We start from the raw sequence: 25,657 nt of genomic DNA on the forward strand, positions 1-25,657 counted from the left end.
ATGCAGTACCAGAAAGCGAATAACTTCCTGATGTGCAGGAGCCATGCACATGGTCAGCTGGGCCCAGTACTGAGGCTTATTCTTGGCCAAAGGTGTAGCATCAATTCCTCTCAACGGAATAGGACACCGCAAAGGCTCCAAGAAAAATCCACAACGTTTAGCATAATCCAAATCCATCAGATTCAGGGCAGCGCCTGAATCCACAAACGCCATGACAGAATACGATGACAAAGAGCACATTAAGGTAATGGACAAAAGGAATTTGGACTGTACAGTACCAATAACGGCAGAGCTATCGAACCGCCTAGTGCGTTTAGGACAATTAGAAATAGCATGAGTAGAATCACCACAATAGAAACACAGTCTGTTCAGACGTCTGTGTTCTTGCCGTTCTACTTTAGTCATAGTCCTGTCGCACTGCATAGGCTCAGGTTTACTCTCAGGCAGTACCGCCAGATGGTGCACAGATTTACGCTCGCGCAAGCGACGACCGATCTGAATGGCCAAGGAGATAGACTCATTCAAACCAGCAGGCATAGGAAATCCCACCATTACATCCTTAAGAGCTTCAGAGAGACCCTTTCTGAACAAAGCCGCTAGTGCTGATTCATTCCACAGAGTGAGTACTGACCATTTCCTAAATTTCTGACAATATACTTCTACATCATCCTGACCCTGGCATAAAGCCAGCAGATTTTGCTCAGCCTGATCCACTGAATTAGGCTCATCGTAAAGCAATCCGAGCGCCAGGAAAAATGCATCAACATTACTCAATGCAGAATCTCCTGGTGCAAGAGAAAACGCCCAGTCCTGTGGGTCGCCGCGCAAAAAAGAAATAATAATCAAAACCTGTTGAATAGGATTACCAGAAGAATGAGGTTTCAAGGCCAAAAATAGCTTACAATTATTTCTGAAGCTCAGGAACTTAGTTCTGTCACCAAAAAACAAATCAGGAATCGGAATTCTTGGTTCTAGCATCGATTTCTGATCAATAGTATCTTGAATCTTTTGTACATTTACAACGAGATTATCCATTGAGGAGCACAGAGCCTGAATATCCATGTCCACAGCTGTGTCCTGAAGCACTCTAATGTCTAGGGGAAAAAAAAGACTGAAGACAGAGCTAAGAAAAAAAAAAATGATGTCAGGATTTCTTCTTTCCCTCTATTGGGAATCATTGGTGTGGCTCCTTGTACTGTTATGGCTGGCAATCAGGCAACACAGCGTGCAGTAATCAGCGCACATACAGAGATCTGGCAATAACCAAAAACAATAGGACGAGCTCTGAGACGTGGAATCTCTGTAGACTGCAGTACCTGATCTATCCTCACACAACTATAAGCAGCAGTGGATTGCGCCTAACAACTACCTATGCAACTCGGCACTGCCTGAGGAGCTGACTAGCCTGAAGATAGAAATACAAGCCTGACTTACCTCAGAGAAATACCCCAAAGGAATAGGCAGCCCCCCACATATAATGACTGTTAGCAAGATGAAAAGACAAACGTAGGAATGAAATAGATTCAGCAAAGTGAGGCCCGATATTCTAGACAGAGCGAGGATAGCAAAGAGAACTATGCAGTCTACAAAAAACCCTAAAACGAAAACCACGCAAAGGGGCAAAAAGACCCACCGTGCCGAACTAACAGCACGGCGGTGCACCCCTCTGCTTCTCAGAGCTTCCAGCAAAAGACAATAGCAAGCTGGACAGAAAAAAACAGAAAACAAACTAGAAGCACTTATCTAGCAGAGCAGCAGGCCCAAGGAAAGATGCAGTAGCTCAGATCCAACACTGGAACATTGACAAGGAGCAAGGAAGACAGACTCAGGTGGAGCTAAATAGCAAGGCAGCCAACGAGCTCACCAAAACACCTGAGGGAGGAAGCCCAGAGACTGCAATACCACTTGTGACCACAGAAGTGAACTCAGCCACAGAATTCACAACAGTCTGAGTGCCCGACATCCACAGATGGGGGTTGTGTTCACATCCCAACACCATGCAGGACGCTTGGCATTTGCCACAGAACACCAGAATTGGCAAATTCACCACTGGCGCCCTGTGCTCTTCACAGATGAAAGCAGGTTTACACTGAGCACATGTGACAGATGCGACAGACGTGACAGAGTCTGGAGACGCTGTGGTGAGCGATCTGTTGCCTGCAACATCCTTCAGCATGACCGGTTTGGCAGTGGGTCAGTTATGGTGTGGGGTGACATTTCTTTAGAGGGCCGCACAGCCCTCCATGTGCTCGCCAGAGGTAGCCTGACTGCCAATAGGTACCGAGATGAGATCCTCAGACCCTTTGTGCGGTTGGCCCTGGGTTCCTCCTAATGCAGGACAATTCCAGACCTCATGTAGCTGTAGTGTGTCAGCAGTTACTGCAAGATGAAGGCATTGAAGCTATGGACTGGCCCGCCTGTTCCCCAGACCTGAATCCAATTGAACACATCTGAGACATCATGTCTCCACCATCCACCAACATCACGTTGCACCACAGACTGTCCAGGAGTTGGCAGATGCTTTAGTCCAGATCTGGGAGGAGATCCCTCAGGAGACCATCCGCCGCCTCATCAGGAGCATGCCCAGGCATTGTAGGGAGGTCATATAGGAACGTGGAGGCCACACACACTACTGAGCATCACCTCTTTGTCTTGTGGCATTTCCACTGAAGTTGGATCAGCCTGTAACTTCATTTTCCACTTTGATTTTGAGCATCATTCCAACTCCAGATCTCCGTGGGATATTAGTTGTGATTTATGTTTAGGTTCTATTGTTCTCAACACATTCCACTATGTAATGAATAAAGATTTACAACTGGAATATTTAATTCAGTGATATCTAGGATGTGGGATTTTAGTGTTCCCTTTATTTTTTTTGAGCAGTGTATAATTTTATTATTTTTTACCCATCTCTTCTTGTTGTATTTTTTTTTAGTTGGACAACCCCTGCACCACTAGGTTAAAAGTTATATGACCAGGACTTATTAGTGTGACACAACATTATCTTTAATGCATGACTATTTCATAACTACAAAAGCATATGTAAAATCAAAGTAACCTGTGGAAATCCATAAATTGTCTTAATTATTTTACAAAGAATATCTTTTAGAAATGCCCATGACACGTTTTATGTTATATTATATCTGACTGATCTATTCTGTGACAACTTTTTGAAAGGCCCTCACAATTAATACATGGACATGTGAACAGTCCATAGACTATATATATGAGTTTTATCAGTGAAAAACATGGATAGAACTCGTGCAAGAAAAACTCAAGTGTGTATGAGTCCTTACTTTAAGGTATTTTATATTTTTCCAAATTATTTTTTTTAATGTTGCTCACTCTTTTGTAATTGAAGGACCAGCAATTCCTGTTGGGGTAGATGTACAAGTGGAAAGCTTAGACAGTATTTCTGAAGTGGACATGGTAAGTATAACTTTGTTCATAGTCATCATTTTGACGTATTTATGAAAGATACAAATATTACTGTCTAATTACTAATTAAGTAACATTTAATTACAAAATATCAATTGCGCTTTAGCCAGTGTTTTGGCTCTCAATGGGGCTATATATTTTTTCATTTTGATTAAGCATGTACAGTCGTGGCCAAAAGTTTTGAAACTCACTCATAATTTTCCTAAGAACGTTTCCATGAATAAAGAATGGGATCTGGACATCCTCCAAGAGCATCTTCTCCCAATGGTCCAGGTGATGATCAATGCTTTTTCCAGCATGATGGGCACCATGTCACAAGGCAAAAATTATTACTGATTGGCTGAGTGAATAATCTCCTACTGATAAAATAAGGAATTCCTTTATATAAAAATGACAGTCACTTTGTTCATTACTTTTACATAAAGCGAAAGACAATTCATCTAAATGCTGGGCAAAAGCAGAAATAGGGGGCAACACTAGATGATGGGGAAAAAATTGAAAAAGGGTGCTGCCAGATGCATGGAAAACAGGACAATGAACCGTAGAAAAAGACCACTTTATTGACACAAAAGCAGAAACATGATTAAACACCCTGATGAAGCTGAACCGCAGTGATACATGTGGGGCTTAGCCCACACCCCTATCTCTTTATACCCTCCGACCTTATTCCCTCACTCTGGGTCTTACATATGAGCCCCTGCTTCCATGCAAATCTGCATGGTATATGGCCGCCTGTTGCCTTGACTGCCGGGTTTGCTTATTGTTCCACATGACTTTTTCTGTTTGCAGTTCTGATTGGTACTATTCTTGATCCATTTTGACATTTAAAATGTCCTAAATCCATTAGTTCGGGGCACTTTCGGCATCAGCTCTGTCCGATGCATTTGGGTTTTTCTACTACCTGTGGGGATGCCCAGTGCTAATGCTTTGCATCTTTGAACACTACATGCTTGTATGTATTTACCATGTATAACGCATAAGGCTATTTGATACTGATTGTATTGATATATGTTATTATTTATCCAGCTGTTCATTGGTTAGATTACTTATGTCGGGTGTATTTTGCATGTGGTCGAATTGTCTTCTCACTCATTTCATCTATATTTAGACAGGGGTGTGCAATTCATCTAAATGCTGACGCCATTATTACGAACATGGCAATAAAAGTGGTACATGACTAGCTAGGGCTCTAAGAGTAGAGAATACTAACACTTATGGTCCAACCATCTTAGACCACTCAAAGCCAAGCAAGCACCTTTTACGTGACATTCTTGACACGTTTAAAAGTTTTTAACCTTCCTTATACTCAGTGGACCCAACTAACCCTGAAACACAAAAAGCAGACATTAAGTCTCACATTCATGCCTATATAAATGAATCTGGTTTATCATTTTTATCAGAAGATGATGAGGAAATTCTCAAGTTACCGTTTTCTGAGGGGAAAACTACGGGCAGCCATAAAAGAGTCAAAATCAGGGAAAGCCCCAGTCTGGACCATTTCTCTTACAGGATTATGAACAGTATTTTGATTCTCTTTCACCTTACCTTATTTCTAATTTCAAAGTGATATCTAAGGCTACGTTCACATTAGCGTTACGCTAATGTGCGTCGCTGTTGCGTCGGCGACGCAGCGGCGACGCGCCCCTATGTTTAACATAGGGGACGCGTGCGTCTTTTTGCACGCGTTTTCCGACACGTGCGTCGTTTTAGACGCTAGCGTCGGACGCAAGAAAACGCTACAAGTTGCATTTTTCTTGCGTCCGATTTCGGCAAAAAACGACGCACGCGTCGCAAAACGCGCGCGTTTTTGCGCGCGTTTGCGCGCGTTTTTCCGTGCGTCGCCGCTGCGTCGCCGACGCAACGGCGACGCGACGCTAATGTGAACGTAGACTAAGAGTTCTTTTTCTCCAGGGGGTTCCTTACAAGCTCATATATCTTTTATTCATATGGAGCGCAAGGATCCATCTCAATGTACAAGCTATAGACTTTTCTCAGTCCTTAAAGAAGCACTCCCATCAAAGTTTTTAGCCTCTTAATATATTGCAGTCATCATAATATCACTGTGTACTTACAATTGCACATTTTGCCTTTCCATCCATTTAATTTTTTTCCTTTTCCCTACTCTATGTAAAAACAGGGTCTTTTGTACCTGCATTTATCATCCCCCTGTTAAGCTCCTGACCCGGTTGCTCACTCCTCCCTCCTGCCAGAGATTTTTTCAGTGACTCATGACTCATGCAGGGAAAATTGACCTCCTGTTTCTACATAGCAAGAATAAGCTACTCAGTTTTTAATCATGTGATGTCATAGACCTAATGGAAAACAGAAGGATTAGCTGGGTAGTAAGGCAAAATGAGAGATTGTAATTACGGAGTGTTATATAATATGATGATTGCATTATATTAATCACTTCCCGACCTGTTACACAGCGTATGCGTCATGAAAGTCGGTGCCAATCCGACCTGTGACGCATATGCTGTGTCACAGAATGATCGCGTCCCTGCAGGCCGGGTGAAAGAGTTAACTGTAATTTCACCTGACCTGCAGGGGCAGGGGGAGTGGTACTTCAGCCCAGGGGGGTGGCTTCGCCCCCCCTTGGCTACGATCGCTCTCATTGCCTGTTGAAAGTGACGTTTCACTTCAGTCAGAGCAATCGTAATATTTCACCAATGAAAACTGGTGAAATATTACAATCCAGCCATGGCCGATGCTGCAATATCATCGGCAATGGCTGGAGACCGCGATCTGCCACCGCCACCGATCCACCGCCCCCGTACTGTTCTCTCCTCCATCCTCCTGTCCGCTCCCCCCGCAGCCCAATCCCACCCCCGCATACTTACCGACCTCCGGTGTCCCTCCCAGTGTCCGTCCGTCTTCTGCATGGGCGCCACCATCTTCCAAAATGGCGGGCGCATGCGCAGTGCGCCCGCCGAATCTCCCGGCCGGCAGATTCATTCCAGGTACATTTTGATCGCTGTGATAGGTTCTATCGCAGCGATCAAAATAGAAAAATAATAAACAAACCCCCCCTTTATCACCCCCATAGGTAGGGACAATAATACAATAAAGAAAATATGTTTACTTTTATTTTTCCGTTAGGATTAGAACTAGGGTTAGGGTTAGAACTAGGATTAGGGTTAGAACTAGGGTTAGGGTTAGAACTAGGGTTAGAACTAGGGTTAGGGTTAGTACTAGGGTTAGAACTAGGGTTAGGGTTAGAACTAGGGTTAGAACTAGGGTTAGTGTTGCAATTAGGGTTAGGGTTAGAATTAGGCTATGTGCACACGGTGCAGATTTGGCTGCGGATCTGCAGCGGATTGGCCGATGCGGATTCGTAGCAGTTTTCATGGTGCAGAAAATACCGCGCGGAAACACTGTGTTGTATTTTCCACAGCATGTCAATTCTTTGTGCGGATTACATAGAATTTTACACCTGTTCCTCAATAGGAATCCGCAGGTGAAATCCGCACAAAAAACACTGAAAATCCACAGTAAATCTGCAGGTAAAACGCACTGTGTTTTACCTGCGGATTTTTCAAAAACTGTGCGGAAAAATCCTCACACGAATCAGCAACGTGGACACATAGCCTTAGGGTTAGGGTTGGAATTATGGTTAGGGTTGGAAATAGGGTTAAGATTAGGGTTAGGGGTGTGTTGGGGTTAGGCTTTTGGTTAGGGTTATGGTTAGGGTTGGGATTAGGGTTAGGGGTGTGTTGGGATTAGGGGTGTGTTGGAGTTAGGGTTGAGGTTAGGGGTGTGTTGGGGTTAGAGATGTGATTAGGGTTATGGCTAGAGTTGGGATTAGGGTAGGGGTGTATTGGGGTTAGTGTTGGAGTTAGAATTGAGGGGTTTCCACTGTTTAGGCAGATCAGGGGTCTCCAAATGCGACATGGCGCCACCATTGATTCCAGCCAATCTTGTGTTCAAAAAGTAAAATGGTGCTCCCTTCCGAGCCCAGAAGTGCACCCAAACAGTGGTTTACCCAAACATATGGGGCATAAGCGTACTCAGGAAAAATTGCACAACAACTGTGGGGGTCTAATTTCTCCTGTTACCCTTGGGAAAATAACAAAATGGGGGCTAAAAGCTCTGCGTTATAAATTTCTGTGAAGCACTTGGGGGTTCAAAGTGCTCACCACACATCTAGATAAGTTCCTTGGGGTGTCTAGTTTCCTATATGGGGTAACTTGTGGGGGTTTCTACTGTTTAGGCACATCAGGGGCTCTGCAAACGTAATATGACGCCCACAGACCATTCCATCAAAGTCTGCATTCCAAAACGTCACTACTTCCCTTCCGAGCCCTGATGTGTGCCCAACTAGTGGTTTATCCCCACATATGGGGTGCCAGCGTACTCAGGACAAACTGGACAACAACTTTTGAGGTCCAATTTCTCCTGTTACCCTTATGAAAATAAAAAATTGCGGGCTAAAAAATAATTTTTGAGGAAAGAAAAATGATTTTTCATTTTTACGGCTCTGTGTTATAAACTTCTGTGAAGCACTTGGGGTATCAAAATGCTCATCGCACATCTAGATTAGTTCCTTGGGAGGTCTAGTTTCCAAGAACTTTTTTCATTTTTATGGATCAATTTGTGAAGCACCTGGGGGTTCAAAGTGCTCACTATGCATCTAGATAAGTTCCTTGGGGGTCTAGTTTCCAAAATGGGGTCATATGTGGGGGAGCTCCAATGTTTAGGCACACAGGGGCTCTCCAAACGCGACATGGTGTCTGCTAACAATTGGAGCTAATATTTCTTTCAAAAGTCAAATGGCGCTACTTCCCTTCCGAGCCTTGCCATGTGCCCAAACAGTGGTTTACCCCCACATGTGAGGTATCAGTGTACTTAGGAGAAATTGCCCAACACATTTTATGATCCATTTTATCCTGTTGCCTATGTGAAAATGAAAAAATTGAGGCTCAAATTTTTTTTGTGAAAAAACATGTATTTTCATTTTTATGGATCAATTTGTGAAGCACCTGGGGGTTCAAAGTGCTCACTATGCATCTAGATAAGCTCATTGGGGGGTCTAGTTTCCAAAATGGGGTCACTTGTAGGGGAGCTCCATTATTTAGGCACACGGGCTCTCCAAACGCGACATGGTGTCCGCTAAATATTGGAGCAAATTTTTCATTTAAAAAGTCAAATGGCGCTCCTTCCCTTCCGAGCCCTGTCATGCGCCCAAACAGTGGTTCCCCCCCACATATAGGGTATCTGTGTACTCAGGACAAATTGTACAATAACTTTCAGGGTCCAGTTTCTCCTTTTACCATTGGGAAAATAAAAAAATTGTTGCTAAAAGATCATTTTTGTGACTAAAAAGTGAAATGTTCGTTTTTTCCTTCCATGTTGCTTCTGCTGCTGTGAAGCACCTGAAGGGTTAATAAACTTCTTGCATGTGGTTTTGAGCACCTTGAGGGGTGCAGTTTTTAGAATGTTGTCACTTTTGGGTATTTTCAGCCATATAGATTCCTCAAACTGACTTCAAATGTGACGTGGTCCCTAAAAAAATTGCTTTGCAAATTTGTTGTAAAAATGAGAAATCGCTGGTCAAATGTTAACCCTTATAACTTCCTAGTAAAAAAAAGTTTGTTTCCAAAATTGTGCTGATGTAAAGTAGACATGTAGGTAATGTTATTAACTATTTTGTGTCACATAACTCTCTGGTTTGACAGAATAAAAATTCAAAATTTGAAAATTGCGAAATTTTCAAAATTTTCGCCAAATTTCCGATTTTTTTCACAAATAAATGCAAAAATTATCAACCTAAATATACTACTAACATGAAGCCCAATATATCACAAAAAAAACAGTCTCAGAATAGCTAGGATCCGTTGAAGCGTTCCTGAGTTATTACCTCATAAAGGGACACTAGTCAGAATTGCAAAAAATGGCCAGGTCATTAAGGTCTAAATAGGCTGGGTCATGAAGGGGTTAAGAGGATAACAATTTTGATGAGAGTGTTTCTTTAATGTAGATATCAAACTATTTGCAAAAATGATCAGGTCCAGACTTTTAGCAAAAATCATCCATCCAGATCAGGCAGGGTTCATGAGAGGTAGAGCGGGCAGGGACAACACAACTACAGCACTAATCTTCATATACAGAGCAAGAATAAAGTCTCAGCCTCTTATGCTTTTGTCTACTGATGCTGAAAATCAGAAGAGCCATATTATACAGCTCTAAGTCTTCAGGAGGTATAACTGACATATTTCAGCTCTCTACATTGCTTCCCTCCTCTCTAGAGTCTTGGACTGGTGCCGGAACGGTAATGAAAAAGCATGGGTAGGGCTTGCACAAAGCTTTACAAAAATCCCTCTTAAAGCTGCACCTTGCCTGGACTTGACTCCTGATAAATCACTTAAAGCACACCCCATGATTGGGGCTACCCTTGCATGTTGTCCCAAATTGCCAACCCTGTTATTCGCTCCTAATTTATACCACAAATCTCTATGTATCCTTTCTTGGGTAATCAGCTTTTCCCCCTGGGTTTAGATGATTCTATGTATTGTTCTTGGTTAAACAGTGGCTACTTCAGAATATCCCACTTCAGGGACAGACATAATTGGCCTTCAAAGGAACACCTTCTCGAGATTTCCACTACGTCTTCCCTGGGAGATTGGAGAGTTGGTCAATTTACCCATTTTTCCAATCAATCTATCCCAGATCTCTCTATAATAGCTTCAAGACACCCCTTGAAACCACTTGCTCAGTTACCGGTCTTTTAAGACATATTCTATCTTTTTCATATTCCTTGGTAATCGACCAACCAGAACAACCTGCCCCCTACTTTTAAACTCAATGGGAAAGTGACTTGGAACTTAGCCTCTCAAGGGAGCAGTGGAAGTGTATTCCTTCCATGAAGCCGGTTATAAACCGCTGTCTCGGTGGTATAGAGTCCTAACCCGCTTACAGTCTATCTTTCCAGAAGTGAACCCCATGTGTTGGAGATATGGAGCTGAAGACGGTGACTTATTACATATTTTTTGGTCCTGCAGACTTCTTACCCTTTTTTTGGGGGAAAAAGTGTAACTGGTTATACGTAAGATTACAGACCTTACATCTGATGTAAACCCAGCTTTTGTCCTTCTCTATCACTGCAATATCCCTCTAAGACTATATAGATACTCCATATTAAATCATTTAATTGCAAGAGCAAGAGCCTGAACTCCTCTGCTTTTCAAAAAAGATTAATCTCTGACTATTTAATAAGACATGGTATTAATGGATGGAATTCTGATTCTCTGCAGAATATCAGACGCTTGCTGGGGAAAGTTGAGCTTGCAGTTATGGGATCCCATATCCCTTCCTCCCTTTTCTCCCAATCTTAACCCCCCCCACACTTCCCTCTCTTTTTCCCATTCTTTCTCTTTCCTTCTTCTTATCTTTCCTCTCTTCTTTGTTCTTCGAAACTTTCACGGTGTTGAATTTCACCCACTGTGAAATGTCAAGGGAATCTATACCTGATTCCTCTAATAGCTTAAGATAACAGCTTTTTTAATAGCTATACCATATTTTATATTCATGAAGACGGTTAATACTTGCATAATTTCCTATTTTCTTCCTCCTGTATATTACATACTTATTGTATTTAAAATGTAATAACTAAAGAAAATACATTTTAAAAATAATTTGAGTCAGTCTCATCAGTTTTGGCCACAAATGTATAATTAAAACTATCAAAGAAATGTGGAATGCTCAGCCAAGCCAATAATGCTATAATGCGCATTAGTTTTCTGTGTTTGATTTGTTCATTTGTGTCAATTTCCCCTCGTATCCATAAAAGAACTAGACCAAAATAAATTATTCTTTGTTACATGTAAGGTGGAAAAAAATCAAATAAAATGATTAAATCAAAGTGGCACTGGCGAGGCTTCATCTATTAAATATAGGTTGCTACGGAGATCAGCTTCTATCATAATGTGAAGCCGGGGGCTGGTTAGTCGAATAGGCGCCAATGCAATACTAAGTTTTGTAAGTTTCTTATAATGAATCCTTGTCAGGTTGCAGATGACAATCTGTCCAACAATACGGAAAAGAACGAGCCAATGTTCGGTTGGGAGTGTCTGCTGTGATATGCTGCCATTAATGGGTTTTGTGTGGTGTTCACTAGTTTGTCCTCACAATTTTTATTTTCCAGGATTTCACGATGACTTTGTACCTTAGACACTACTGGAAAGATGAGAGACTATCCTTTCCTAGCACCAACAACCAAAGTATGACCTTTGATGGGAGATTGGTAAAAAAGATTTGGGTACCGGACATGTTCTTTGTCCATTCAAAAAGATCCTTTATCCATGACACCACAACAGATAATATCATGCTGCGGGTACAGCCTAATGGGAAGGTGCTGTACAGTTTAAGGTAACCGTTCACACTTTTAGAATGTTTCTAGGAACATCACCCAGGCTTACAACAATGCAGAAGATTAATTAAAACTGTCAAATTATTAGACTAGACTTTAATAGTATTAAAACAAATCAGATTTATCAGAGATGCACTGGCTGGCTGATAAATTATAGCGTATCTTTAACCCCTTACTGCCATATGATGGGAGCTAGCTCATATAATCATCGTGTCGCTCTGTCAGTCCCCATGACACGACTGCGAAATGCTTATGGGTTACAATGGCAGTCAGAGGCCACAAGCAGAGCTTCATAGAAAACCATCATTTTATTTATATACTGAAATACTGCAGTATATAGAACACACGATGAAAGTGTCATAGAGGAGGAATAAAAAAATAAAGTAAACGGATGTTTTTTGTTTTTTTTTTAAATATAAGATCATCTCTTTTTCCCTTTTTTGAAATAAAAAAAACTAATTTTGCATTTGTATGTCAATAAAAGTCTCATCTTTCAAAATACAAAATTATTTATCCTGTATGGTAAAAGCCATAAATTTAAAAAAAAACGTCAGAATTGCTGTTTTTCAGTAGCTGCATTTTTCCCTAAAAAATGCAATAAAAGCAGACAGTGTACACCAAAATAGTACTAACCTTAATGTGCCATGCAAAAAGCTCCTTAGGGTATGTGTCCACGATCAGGATGGCCGGCGGTTTCGTCGGAGCGGCAAACCCGCTCTGCGCTAAGCTCCGCCCCCATTCTGGGACGCGATGATGTTGGATGTGTTCATAGCCCACATCCGGGATCATCGCACCCCACCATAGGGCCCTGTGTTATACCTTGCAGCGACGCAGCGTCGCCACAAGGTATACGGACATGCTGCGATCTTAAAAGACGCGCCGCATGTCTGGAGTCGCAGGGCCGCCGAGTGCGTGTTATCACGCATAGTGGAGACGGAATTTCATTAAATCCCCTCCACTATGCTGTAACATCTGGACGCTGCGTGGTTGACGCTGCGTCCCTATGCAGCGTCAAACACGCAGCGTTTACTGCACGTGGAAACATACCCTTATACAGCTCCACTGATGGAAAAATACTGTAAGAAAGTTAAGTTTATTCTTATGGCACAATAAATGCTTTTTCACCATCTCACCATAATGGAATTTTTTTCCCAGTTTTTGAATACATTGCATGGTAAAATGAATATTACAACTTGTTTCACAAAAAACAGGCCCTCACATGGCTATGTCTGTGGGATAATAACAAATTTGGCTCTAGGAATGCTGGTTTAAATGACACAATTCATGCTGTTAAATGACCGCCAATCGGTTATATACAATTAGTGGTCACTTACAGGCCTGTTTAGACAGGCTGACAAATGGTCTATGTGCACAGAACAAACGTTAATATGATCTTTCTGTCCCCATACAGAATCATGTTATCGACAGCACATAACTCGTTCACATGGGACAGTGTGCCGCAGAGAGCGATGATTTTGAAGCAAGCTTAAAAATCATCACACCCAATGAGAAAGCACTTTGATTGCTCGTGGGATGTTTGCCAATCTGTGTAGACAGGTCAATAGTTGGGAATGAGTGTTCCAATGATTACACTGGTCTACAAAAAAAAAAAATTCTGGCATGGACTTTAAGAACAGTTTTAGACTAAAGGTACCTTCACACTAAACGATGCTGCAGCGATCCAGACAGCGATCCGGATCGCTGCAGCGTCGCTGTTTGGTCGCTGGAGAGCTGTCACACAGACAGCTCTCCAGCGACCAACGATGCCGGTAACCAGGGTAAACATCGGTTACTAAGCGCAGGGCCGCGTTTAGTAACCTGATGTTTACCCTGGTTACCTTCCTAAAAGTAAAAAAAACAAACGCTTCATACTTACCTTCCGCTGTCTGTCCCCGGCGCTGTGCTTCTCTGTACTGGCTGTGAGCACAGCGGCCGGAAAGCAGAGCACAGCGGTGACGTCACCGCTCTGCTTTCCGGCCGCTGTGCTCACAGTGAGTGCAGGAAAGCACAGCGCCGGGGACAGACAGCGGAAGGTAAGTATGAAGCGTTTGTTTTTTTTACTTTTAGGAAGGTAACCAGGGTAAACATCGGGTTACTAAGCGCGGCCCTGCGCTTAGTAACCCGATGTTTACCTTGGTTACCAGCGAAGACATCGCTGAATCGGTGTCACACACGCCGATTCAGCGATGTCAGCGGGAGAGCCAGCGACCAAAGAAAGTTCTGGCCTTCTAGCCCCGACCAACGACATCACAGCAGGATTCTGATCGCTGCTGCGTGTCACACTGAACGATATCGCTAGCCAGGACGCTGCAACGTCACGGATCGCTAGCGATATCGTTTAGTGTGAAGGTACCTTAATTTGAGGGTGCTGAATTCAAATCTGATCTTATAATTTATCTATCACATCACGTTTTTGCGCTATAGGTATATAGTCCATTTTCATGAATTCCATGATAAATATAAGTAGTGTATGAAAAGTGCCGGTTTATACAGTTCACTAAGGTAAATTTAGTTTTCATTTAGTCTCCCAATATATGTGAGAATATCTTTGTTTTCTTTGAACATGCATAATTCCCATTTGTTATGATAACACCCTTTTTTTCTGTGCTACTGGACAGTAGAGCTACAGCAGAGCATTGGGTGAAAACTGAATGGCCTCAGGGACAGAGTTTGGCATCTGGCGATAAGAATGTCATCCATGATCATCTAGTGGATCGGAAGGACATGGTCTTTCCTCCCTTACACATAAAACTTGGATTGATGAAGCAGTTCGTCAAAGCTCTCAATCACAGTGGAGAATGCTTTAACTATATATGTTCAACTTTTCCTGGTCTTAGTGAAGAGAAGAAAAAGGCTGGAATATTTGATGGACCTCAAATAAGAACACTTATGAGAGACACAAATTTTATCACATCAATGAATGAGACAGAAGAAAGAGCTTGGAATGTATTTTGTAATGTGGTGCAGAATTTTCTAGGGAATAAGAAAGCAGACAACTATGAAGAGATTGTGGAAGAGCTACTAATGAGTCTGCGAAATCTTGGGTGTAGAATGAGTATCAAGATTCACTATTTACACAGCCATTTGGACTTTTTTCCAGAGAGCCTTGGGGATGTGAGCAAGGAACAAGGGGAGCGTTTTAATCAGGATATTAAAACAAAGGAAGAACGGTGTCATGGCCGGTGGGACTCACATATGATGGCTGACTATTGCTGGAGCTTGATGAGAGACAACCCAGAAGCTGTACATCACAGATCAGCCAAGAAAAGAAAGTTCAAATAACTGCCATGTGTCATTCATCTGTGTGCCATATCTATGTGTTTTTATATTTTGTAGTTTAATTCTGTAAGTATATTTGATTTGCTATACATAGACTTTGTAATCTTTGTTATTCCTTGATTAAAAATATACAAAATGTAGTACCGAAAATCATGTGTTTTTATCATAAAACATTAGGAGTAATTTTAATCAAAAACTGAAAATATCTCGAAATCCTGATGTGATAGCCAAAAACGGAGTTCATATTCGTAATCAGCAGCCAAAATTGACTTAAAATAGGTTTTAAAACCTTTTGCCAGAAAAATTGTGTTGACCAGTGTTATTCATTCTGTGATTATTGGCTTGTCTAAAATGCCATATTTTTACATCACCTATCGCTTAGCTCACTTGGTGCCAAAGTTTTGGAGTATTTTTTTTTTCTTTTTAAGAACAGTATTGCATATTAGACTACTCCCCTTTCATGTGAAACTAAACTTATTTTGTGCAAAATCATGCCCCCCATCGGAAGTGTTTAGAACACATAACAAATGTGATACAGGCATGTAAGACCGTCTTGTAGTGTAAAGTGTGCCAAAATTGGGGAGCCGTTAGCATAGTAAATCTCCCCATGTTTATATTTTGCTAATTGTAGGGCCTTGGTTTACATTACACCCCCTTTTATTGCCTTTTCTATTATTCCACTTTCATGCTGTGTGTCTACGCTATGAGGATCATTATGTGCTACCGACACAGTACTAAAGTGACATCTTGTGGTGAAATACTATTCTACATGAGCTCCAGGTTTACACAGGTTCTTTACCGGATTTTAAGGTGCAAACATGTTGAGCATAGAAAAATAAATGATAAAAAAAATCGAAAATTTGTAAAAGAAAAGAAAAATCAGCTATATTTCAAGCAATGCCAAAATGTCCATGTGAATCCTCCAGGCTGGCAACCTTGAGCAATCAATAAGGTAATAAAGAAGAGAGGAGAGTGAGAGGAAGGGAAAACTTTCAGCATCATAGAAAAAAAGTTCAGTTAAAAAAAAACTGTGAAATTTATTTCAATTAAAAATATGGAAAAAATAAGACTTGGGAGAGAAAAAGTGGGGGAAAATTAACATATCACGTTTTGGACTAAGTTGGGTCCCAGCTCCTCCTCCTCGGTCTTATCTTTTTTGTATATATTTCAAATGAAGTTAGTTTTGCAATAAATGTGATTTTTTAACTTAAATTTTTTCCCACGATGCTGGACGTGTTCCCTGCTGTTCCCTCTCACCTTTTGGTTACTTGGCTGTTGTTATCAGGGCTGCCACTAGAAATTTCGGGGCCCCATACTGGCAAAATTTTCGGGGCCCCCTTGAAACTCCGCCCAGGCTCCACCCAAGCCCCGCCTCCACGCTCCACCCCTCGAACTGTCCACAGTCCCACCGCTCTCTCTTGGAAAATCTCCACTTCTCACCTATCACACATTGACAGTTCCCATCACCAGATCACACATATAGCCGGCAGCTTTTGTTTTGGCCAAAAGATTTTTTAAGCCGCCACCATAACACGGTAGACACTTTTGGCCGGGCCCTACTCTACTGTAACCTACTAAATATTTGTTAAAATATGCAATTAAGGTATATTTTTATTTATTTTTCAATTTTTAAAATGACCTATAATACTACATACAAGGAAAAAATACCACAGCACTATGACCAGATGACATATTACCACCACAGTGATCGAATAATATAAAATACAAGGAACAAATACCGCAACACCATAACCAGACCACATATTACCACAAATGACTGAATACTACAATACTGATCAGTAATAAAAAAAAAACACAATACTAATCAGTGCCATTATGCACAGGAGATCTGTAATTAGTAAGCAGTGTCTGTGTACAGGTAATACAGTGATCACCGGTGACATTACACACAGGAGCTCTGTATATAATGTATAGGTAATACAGTGATCACTGGTGACATTGTACACAGGACCTCTGTATATAGTATACAGTGTATAGTGTCAGTGTATAGGTAACACTGACTCACCAGTGACGTCTCTACGTGAAGTCCTTCATCTTTCATCCAGCACAGACCGCCATCACTTCGTCCAGCCAGGACTCGTCTCTGCAGGAAATAAAACAGTTATCTCGAGTTCCGCTTGTAGAACACATTACTTAATTTTCCCAACTTCTACATTACACCACATGAAGAAGGCAACATAGTATCACTCTACCTAGTAACAGGACCGCCCCCCCATTTAAAACAGTATACTCAAAAAATAAAATAAATACATCACTGCAATAATAATATCCCTTAATTAGCCCCTATGGTAATATTCGCCATCCTAGCCCCCGTGTGTCTCATTCCAGGCTCCAGCCATATGTTCTCCCATCCTGCCCTCATGAGTATCCATTCTGCCCCATATGATCTCCCCATCCTGCCCCATCTGTCTCCATCGTATCCATCCTGCCCCATCTGTCTCCAATCTTGCCCCATCTGTGTCCAGCACTCTGCCCCATCTGTGTCCAGCACTCTGCCCCATCTGTGTCCAGCACTCTGCCCCATCTGTGTCCAGCACTCTGCCCCATCTGTGTCCAGCACTCTGCCCCATCTGTGTCCAGCACTCTGCCCCATCTGTGTCCAGCACTCTGCCCCATCTATTTCCAATCCTGCCCCATCTGTGTCCAGCACTCTGCCCCATCTGTGTCCAGCACTCTGCCCCATGTGTCCAGCACTCTGCCCCATCTGTGTCCAGCACTCTGCCCCATCTATTTCCAATCCTGCCCCATCTGTGTCCAGCACTGCCCCATCTGTGTCCAGCACTCTGCCCCATCTGTGTCCAGCACTCTGCCCCATCTCTGTCCAGCACTCTGCCCCATCTCTGTCCAGCTTTTCTGCCCCCCGTGTCCAGCTTTACTGCCCCCCCTGTGTCCAGCTTTACTGCCCCCCCCCCGTGTCCAGCTTTACTGCCCCCTCTGTGTCCAGCTTTACTGCCCCCTCTGTGTCCAGCTTTCTGCCCCCCTGTGTCCAGCTTTCTGCCCCCCCTGTGTCCAGCTTTACTGCCCCCTCTGTGTCCAGCTTTACTGCCCCCTCTGTGTCCAGCTTTACTGTTCCCTCTGTGTCCAGCTTTCTGCCCCCCCCTGTGTCCAGCTTTACTGCCCCCTCTGTGTCCAGCTTTACTGCCCCCTCTGTGTCCAGCTTTACTGCCCCCTCTGTGTCCAGCTTTCTGCCCCCCCTGTGTCCAGCTTTACTGCCACCTCTGTGTACAGCTTTCTGCCCCCTCTGTGTACAGCTTTCTGCCCCCCCTGTGTCCAGCTTTACTGCCCCCTCTGTGTCCAGCTTTCTGCCCCCTCTGTGTCCAGCTTTCTGCCCCCTCTGTGTCCAGCTTTACTGCCCTGGGCCCTCCCCCCGGATCGCCGCTATCAATAAAAAAAAAAAAAAAGTTCTGCTTACCTACCGCGCTCCTGATCTCTCCACGCAGCTGCACCGTGCACTCGCCGGCGACTGACAATGACGTCAGACGCCGGCGACCTGCACGCTGCGGCTGGCGGCTGTTAACTATTGACGTACGGGCGCGGGCCCGCATGTCAATAGCGCACAGGTGTAGCGCCGGCTGCCGCTAAGGGCCCGGTTCAGCCTGCGGCTGCCGGTAGGGGCCTGGTGAGCAGGTAAGAGGGGGCCCGATGCGGGCCCCCTCTGCTCACCGGGCCCCATACGCCAGTAACGGCTGTAATGCCCTGATGGCGGCCCTGGTTGTTATACTTGGCGCTGTTGTAAAAGTCTTGTTCAGAATCTCCTGGTATGGTTGACTTATTCCTCAATAGAATTAATAATACATACAAATATGCATGCGCCATGAATGTAGTCAATGTGATTTATTGGGGGCTTAGAGTTATACCCAAAGTTCAGATTGGTCTCACCTTATTCTGCCATAAGCGACTTGGCCCTTATAGGGTTCGACCTCCCTGCATAGCAATATTAACATTGAAATGTTAAATTCCCCCCACTATTGTGCCCTCCTTTACTTGCACCACATCCTTATGTCCTGTAGTGTGCGGGTGAGTAAAAACTCAGAGGAAGCTACTATATGTTGTCCCAATAGTCTATTTGACTCCTAACAGGACACCAAAATGTTACATGACATATACCTATTATAGATACTGCATTATGCCGCAGAGGTTAGAGGTTGTCCGAGCATATAATATTGGAGATCTATCCTTAAAAGGGTTATCGAGGACTTTAATATTGATGGCCGATCCTTGGGATAGGTTATAAATGTCCGATCAGTGGGGTGCGACACCCGGTGCCCCAGACGATCAGCAGTTCCTGGTGTCCGCCGTCACTGCTCAGTTGCGGCGCTGCACAGCTCTGTTGATGGGATAGTGGCCGTAGCTGGGTACTGCACATCCAACCCCTATTGATTACAAAATAGGAGATGGTGCTTAGTATATGGCAGTATTACTAAACAGTGTGGCAGATCTGTTCTAATAATAGCTGACAGGTATCAATTCTATATGCCCAGACAACCCCTTTAATGTCCAATAGTTTGGACAAATATAATTTTGTGATTTTTGGAGCGTATTAAAGTATATTGTTTCCCCTTAGGGTGACAGTAACAGCCATGTGTAATATGGACTTCAGCCGATTTCCCCTTGACACGCAGTCCTGTTCCTTGGAAATTGAAAGCTGTAAGCATCGCATTTTACTTTTTTTCAGTCCCTTAATAAATATGTTATATATATATATATATATATATATATATATATATATATATATATATATATATATATAAATAATTGTACAGTTTGTTTATATTGGACATGATGGCTTCCCACCAGTGCTTTTTAGACAATAAGGGTAATAAAAAAAATCCACATGAGAAATGGAAGAGATAGATGTTTTGCCAAACACGTTTCATTTCTTGGTATATGATTGCATGTCACAATGAAATGTTTACATGGAATAAGAATACCTGTCAGGTCTGCTAAAGCTTTTCAGAGGTGTCTATGACCTTTAAGTACTTTACTTGAGTAATGCAATAATGTTTTTATGACTTTGAGTTGGGGATAAAGCGGCGCCAAACTGCTCTGCATATAATAACTGGAATAATAATAAATGAAAAATTATTTTCCTGTATTGTTACTGGAGTTGGTGCAAATTGATTTGTAGGATCCTGTTCATTGGCCACATTAGTAATCTGTGGCCGACGGATGGGAGCCCTGAAATCCACATCTTACCTATCTGATGGCAACTGCAGCTCTTCCTTTGATCAGCTGGCCAAGTATGGCATCACATGGGTATTACACCACAAAAATGATGGTGCACCAAGCCATTACAAGAAGAGTCGGGGATGCTTCCAAGTGGTACAGACAGGACAGCATGAGATTGCATCTGCTACTTTCTGTGAGGTAAAACATGTTTAAAAACAAGCAGCAAGTGTTAAGCATGAGCTGTGACCCCATGCTGCCCTGTCTGTATACTCTTTTGCTTCCTCCCCTGCCCAGGAGCTGTGGTATGATCAGACCATGTTCCTGTACGGTCAGACACAGCCATTACACAGTACACAGCAGGGGCACATTTATAAGATTATCTCAGCACAGGGACATTTTATTTAAACACATCTAATTGTGGAAATTATTATTCCAAGAGGTTTTGATTGAAATTTACTTCGATTGTGGTACAAACACCAGCTTCCTGGGAAGATGTCATGAGTATTTTCTAGACAGACTATATACTGAACTGTGAAATATTAACTCTTGTATTCTTAGACGCCTACACGGAAGATGACCTTATGCTTTACTGGAAGAATGGTAATGAATCCTTAAAAACAGATGAAAGGATTTCTCTATCACAATTTCTTATCCAGGAGTTTCACACCACCACGCGACTCGCCTTTTATAGCAGCACAGGTAATGGTGTAGTAACAATCTGGTGAATTAATTAAAAACTTTTCTAGTATTCATCCTGTAAATTGTGAATTTGTTTATGATGACAGAATACATGTAACCTTCAGAAAATAAGCATCGCTTACAATTTGCTATACTTTACAGCTCAAGAAGACTTGGATAAATTTGTTAAGATGTTTTATAGTTTTTATAATCGATTTGGAGAAATATATACTGTAGCGTATGCACTTCATACATAATGCATCTAACCACTATTTTGCTTATGTCTGCCAATTTTGAATCTTGTGGTGTAGCCTTAGTTGTCAAAAATCCATGTGAGGTCAGACCGGATGTACATTGTAGAAGTTGTAAAGTGAATTAATGCTCCTATGTACTTCTGATAGAACTACATGTTCCAGGAATAGCATACTACACTTATTAATTAAAGCTTTAAAGGAAAGCTGTCACCCTGCCACTTTTTCGTGGGTAAAGCATTGCGCCTCCACTACATGTACAAACATCTGTATTAATTTTTTTTGTCTAAAAGAAGTACAGTATGATTTTATTTAAGATACTGTATAAAGTACTGTGTACATGTTTTAGACAGGGGTTTAAAAATGCTGCAAAATAAGTGCTTTCAAAACTATAAGTGTTACTGGTATATTTTTTTTTATCAATTAGCAAAATGGAAAGTGAATGAAAAAAAAGAAAAATCTAACTCAATGCAATATTTGGCGTGTCCACCCTCTGCCTTCAAAACAGCATCAATTCTTTTAGGTATACATTGTGACAGGGTTACTGGCACAGTGTATGAGTGGAGATATGTGTCATTGCGCATATTGGCATCAGTGATGTGATATTTTTCCTCCAGCACACTAAGTATTTAGAGGGTTAAATTAAAGCTGCATACATGGGCTGTATTTAGGAGGGTGCTCAACATGTCTCCACTTGCAGAGCAGACATCGGCATGTGTACTGACAGGACCTGGGATGATGTCAGTCAGGTGATCATCACATGGTCTGGCTTAAATAGCTTGTCTAGAGAGTCAGCGTGTGTTGTGTCTTGGGAGAGGAGGAACTCCCACATGGCTCCAGGAGGAGCTGAAGACATTGTGTGCTACCTGCGGTTGAATCCTGCAGGGAAAGGATTCGTTTGGAATTATATATTTGTATTTTTTACCGTTAAGCCAGAAAGGCTCTGTTTATTTTACTGAACCCTACAAAATTATGCTGTCTATAATAAAATCAGCAGGTGATCTGCTACTAAAACCGTTCCTGTGTCTATCTTGTAAAGCAGCTGAGTGTGTCAACCCCTCACAACATACACACAATTTTTAAAGGAACAAAACAGGGAGGTTGTGCCAAAGATCTTGGAGAACTAACCACATATTTTCTGTGGATACAGGAACAGGAACAGGATTACTGCAACATTTTTTTGAAACTGAGTGTTTTTGGTTTTACTATTCTCTTTTGTGTCTTCATATTTTCTGTGGATGTAGGCTTGCACAAATCATTTAGTCTTTTCATGTAATGCCAGGTTGACTCAATGATGTTGAAATCTTCGCTCTGTGAGGGAAGTATTATTACTTTCAGGACTCCTTGATCTTTATGCCGATGATAGTTCATAAAGACATGGGCTGTATGTCTGGGGTCATTGTCCTACTGCAGAAAAAATGTGGAGCCAATCAGATGCCTCCTTGATGGCATTGCATGATGGAAGTATCTACCTGTATTTCTCATCATTGAGGACAACAAAAAATGGCAACATTGAGCACAGTAGATGCAGTGGTGGAAACTTAGTGCTGCAGCAATTGAAAGACACATCAGTCCCGATTCATCAAAGTCACAAAGTCTTTGCACAATGCAAATCTGAAAAATAATGTTGCTTTTGCCCAGCTCCATCAAAATGGGCGTTGCTGTGTTGGAACGGGAGCATGACGCCACAGCTCATCTAATTTTTCTCCAGTCTTGATAAATCGTGGCTATTATGCTTATTTCCCTTCAAATTCATGAGATGGCCAGTTGTGCCATAAGCTCGGAACTTACAGCAACCAGTGGGACCCAGTTATACCCAGTTCTAAGAAGTCTGACTAAATGTGGCCTTCATGGAAAAATTGCAAACAAAAAGTTGCACCTTTGACATGGTGTGGTACACCAGAGTACTGTGCCCACATTTATTTGGGCCATGGTGAAAAACTATAAAAATGAATGATAAGCCTAATTAATTTCGAAGTAATGAAATTGCCTTATTTTTGTATTTTTTTTTTATACACAGGATGGTACAATCGCTTGTACATTAACTTCACATTGAGACGGCACATCTTTTTCTTCCTCCTACAAACTTATTTTCCGGCGACTCTAATGGTCATGCTTTCCTGGGTCTCTTTTTGGATAGATCGCAGAGCAGTCCCTGCCAGAGTTCCTCTGGGTAAGAATGAATCATTTTCTTCTATAACTTACAAATGATACCAGACCATAATGAGTATTCTGTGAGCCTAAGAAATGCGTTGTGTCCTTTGTACAGGTATAACCACAGTGCTGACTATGTCCACCATCATTACTGGAGTCAATGCCTCTATGCCTCGCGTGTCATACATCAAAGCTGTGGACATTTATTTGTGGGTCAGTTTTGTGTTCGTTTTTCTATCGGTGCTGGAGTATGCTGCGGTCAATTACCTGACTACAGTGCAAGAGAGAAAAGAAAGAAAACTAAGGGAAAAGGTAAACTGATTGCTGGTGTCAAAAACTGACAACAAAACAAAGGTGATAAAGATGGTGATGGTAAAAAAAAAGGTGTACAGAGTAAGGCCACTTCACATGACTGTGTTTGCAGTATGTGTGGCACCCAATTTCTTCACGGACACCACGCGTACCCATTATACACTATGGTGCTATACATAGTCTAGGTCTGTGCAAACCACAGAAGAATTGTCCAAATTTGTAATAAAAATGCCTTAAAACATTCCCTTTCTCATTATTCTGGCATTTGGCAAATACTAATAATTATAGTAATCCTAATTGACCTAAAACGGGAAAGGTTTATTCTGATTTCATGTCAGATATTGAGAAAAACATGCAGATGTGTCTTTTTATATAGTGTATGTAAAACTGTTTTCAACTGTATGATTTCTGGATTTTTGTAAAAACGTCAGTGCTGGTTATTGTTACTGCACATTATGAATTATTACAAATTATATAAATGATTAAACTATGGCTAGTTAATAGTGCTTTTTAAAAAACTGCAGCATGTAATCTGATATGGCCATGCTAAGGGCTTCACAATCTGAATTCCCTATTAATATGTCTTTGCCGTGTGGGAGGAAACTGGAGTATGCGGGGGAAATCCATGCAAAAATGGGGAGAACATACAAGCTCCTTGCAGATGTTGTCCTCTCCTGTGACGTCACAGTAGGCTGGAGCTGAACTCACTCCTCCCAGCATCCATCGCCCCTCCTTGAGCAGGATGTCATCAAGGGGCAATGCTTAAGTTGCTCACTAGTTTCTTAATCCTGGGTGATGGATGCTGTGGGAGATGTGACTACAGTGCCTATACTCTGCTTGTAACTCCGCCACCAGGGGAGCAACCACCATGGCTGCAGCGGTCACCATTGCGACTGGGCCCGGCAGGTCAGAGGCTCGCCGATGCCAGCAAAAGCTTCAAAAAAGTCACAGGGAAAGAAGCAGAGATGTTTACCTGCTCAGGCCTCCAAAACAAATGCACTGGCAGGGTGCAGCAAACCTGATTAATGATGGCAGAAACACCCTGCCAGTGCATTTGTTTTGGAGGCCTGAGCAGGTAAACATCTCTGCTTCTTTCTCTGTGACTTTTTTGAAGCTTTTGCTGGCATCGGCGAGCCTCTGACCTGCCGGGCCCAGTTGCAATGGTGACCGCTGCGGCCATGGTGGTTGCGCCCCTGGTGGCGGAGTTACAAGCAGAGTATAGGCACTGTAATCACATCTCCCACAGCGTCCATCACCCAGGGTATTTGTTTTGGAGGCCTGAGCAGGTAAACATCTCCGCTTCTTTCTCTGTGACTTTTCTGAAAACATTTTTGGAGGAGTTTTTAAGTCCTCTTTTTGTGTCGGTGAGCCTTGTTTGATTAGCGTTAGGAGATGTTTAGAGTTAGGACTGGCAAAATGTAAGGACCCTTGACGTGGGTTGCCAGCTTATATATTGGGCCCCAATATTAACCAATTCCTTGCATACATTGATATGTTTTTTTTGCACTTTATCTTGCAGGGTGCAGCTGGACCAAGATGGCTCTATAAACTGTAGGCCTCTGTTCACACAGCATGCATTTTGTAGCACTGGGCAGCCTGCCTGTATGTGCGTTAGTAATAGGCTGTAAGCCAGATGCTCTGCATTGCCTGTGTGAATAATGCCACATACAGACTATTATCGCTTATCTTTTTGTGCACTTAAATACCAAACAGCCAACACTAGATTGAAAGTGGTTGTTTCATCGGTATTGTCGTACCTGTGTTTCTGTCATCATTAATCAGGTTTGCTGCACCCTGCCAGTGCATTTGTTTTGGAGGCCTGAGCAGGTAAACATCTCTGCTTTTTTCTCTGTTACTTTTTTGAAAACATTTTTGGAGGATTTTTTAAGTCCTCTTTTTGTGTCGGTGAGCCAAAAGCTTCAACTGTATGTGCATCCGCAGGTGCGCGCGCCACAATACATGCTGATGGACAATCAAAGGCCAGCAGCTG

At 42.3% G+C, this 25,657-nt stretch overlaps 1 protein-coding gene across 6 annotated transcripts in view; it reads left to right on the top strand.

Moving 5' to 3' along the window:
* Window positions 1-25,657, top strand: part of LOC138637573 (gamma-aminobutyric acid receptor subunit rho-1) — a 236,329-nt gene that overhangs the window by 185,233 nt on the left and 25,439 nt on the right. For all 6 annotated transcript variants that reach the window (XM_069726370.1, XM_069726371.1, XM_069726373.1 and 3 more), the window contains 6 exons: window positions 3,362-3,429; window positions 11,579-11,802; window positions 19,668-19,750; window positions 20,831-20,971; window positions 23,222-23,374; window positions 23,471-23,667. In XM_069726370.1, the coding sequence (XP_069582471.1) occupies window positions 3,362-3,429; window positions 11,579-11,802; window positions 19,668-19,750; window positions 20,831-20,971; window positions 23,222-23,374; window positions 23,471-23,667 (866 nt within the window). The remainder of the gene's footprint in view (window positions 1-3,361; window positions 3,430-11,578; window positions 11,803-19,667; window positions 19,751-20,830; window positions 20,972-23,221; window positions 23,375-23,470; window positions 23,668-25,657) is intronic.

The sequence above is a fragment of the Ranitomeya imitator genome, chromosome 5, assembly GCF_032444005.1.
Source record: "Ranitomeya imitator isolate aRanImi1 chromosome 5, aRanImi1.pri, whole genome shotgun sequence".
NCBI classification, from domain to species: domain Eukaryota; kingdom Metazoa; phylum Chordata; class Amphibia; order Anura; family Dendrobatidae; genus Ranitomeya; species Ranitomeya imitator.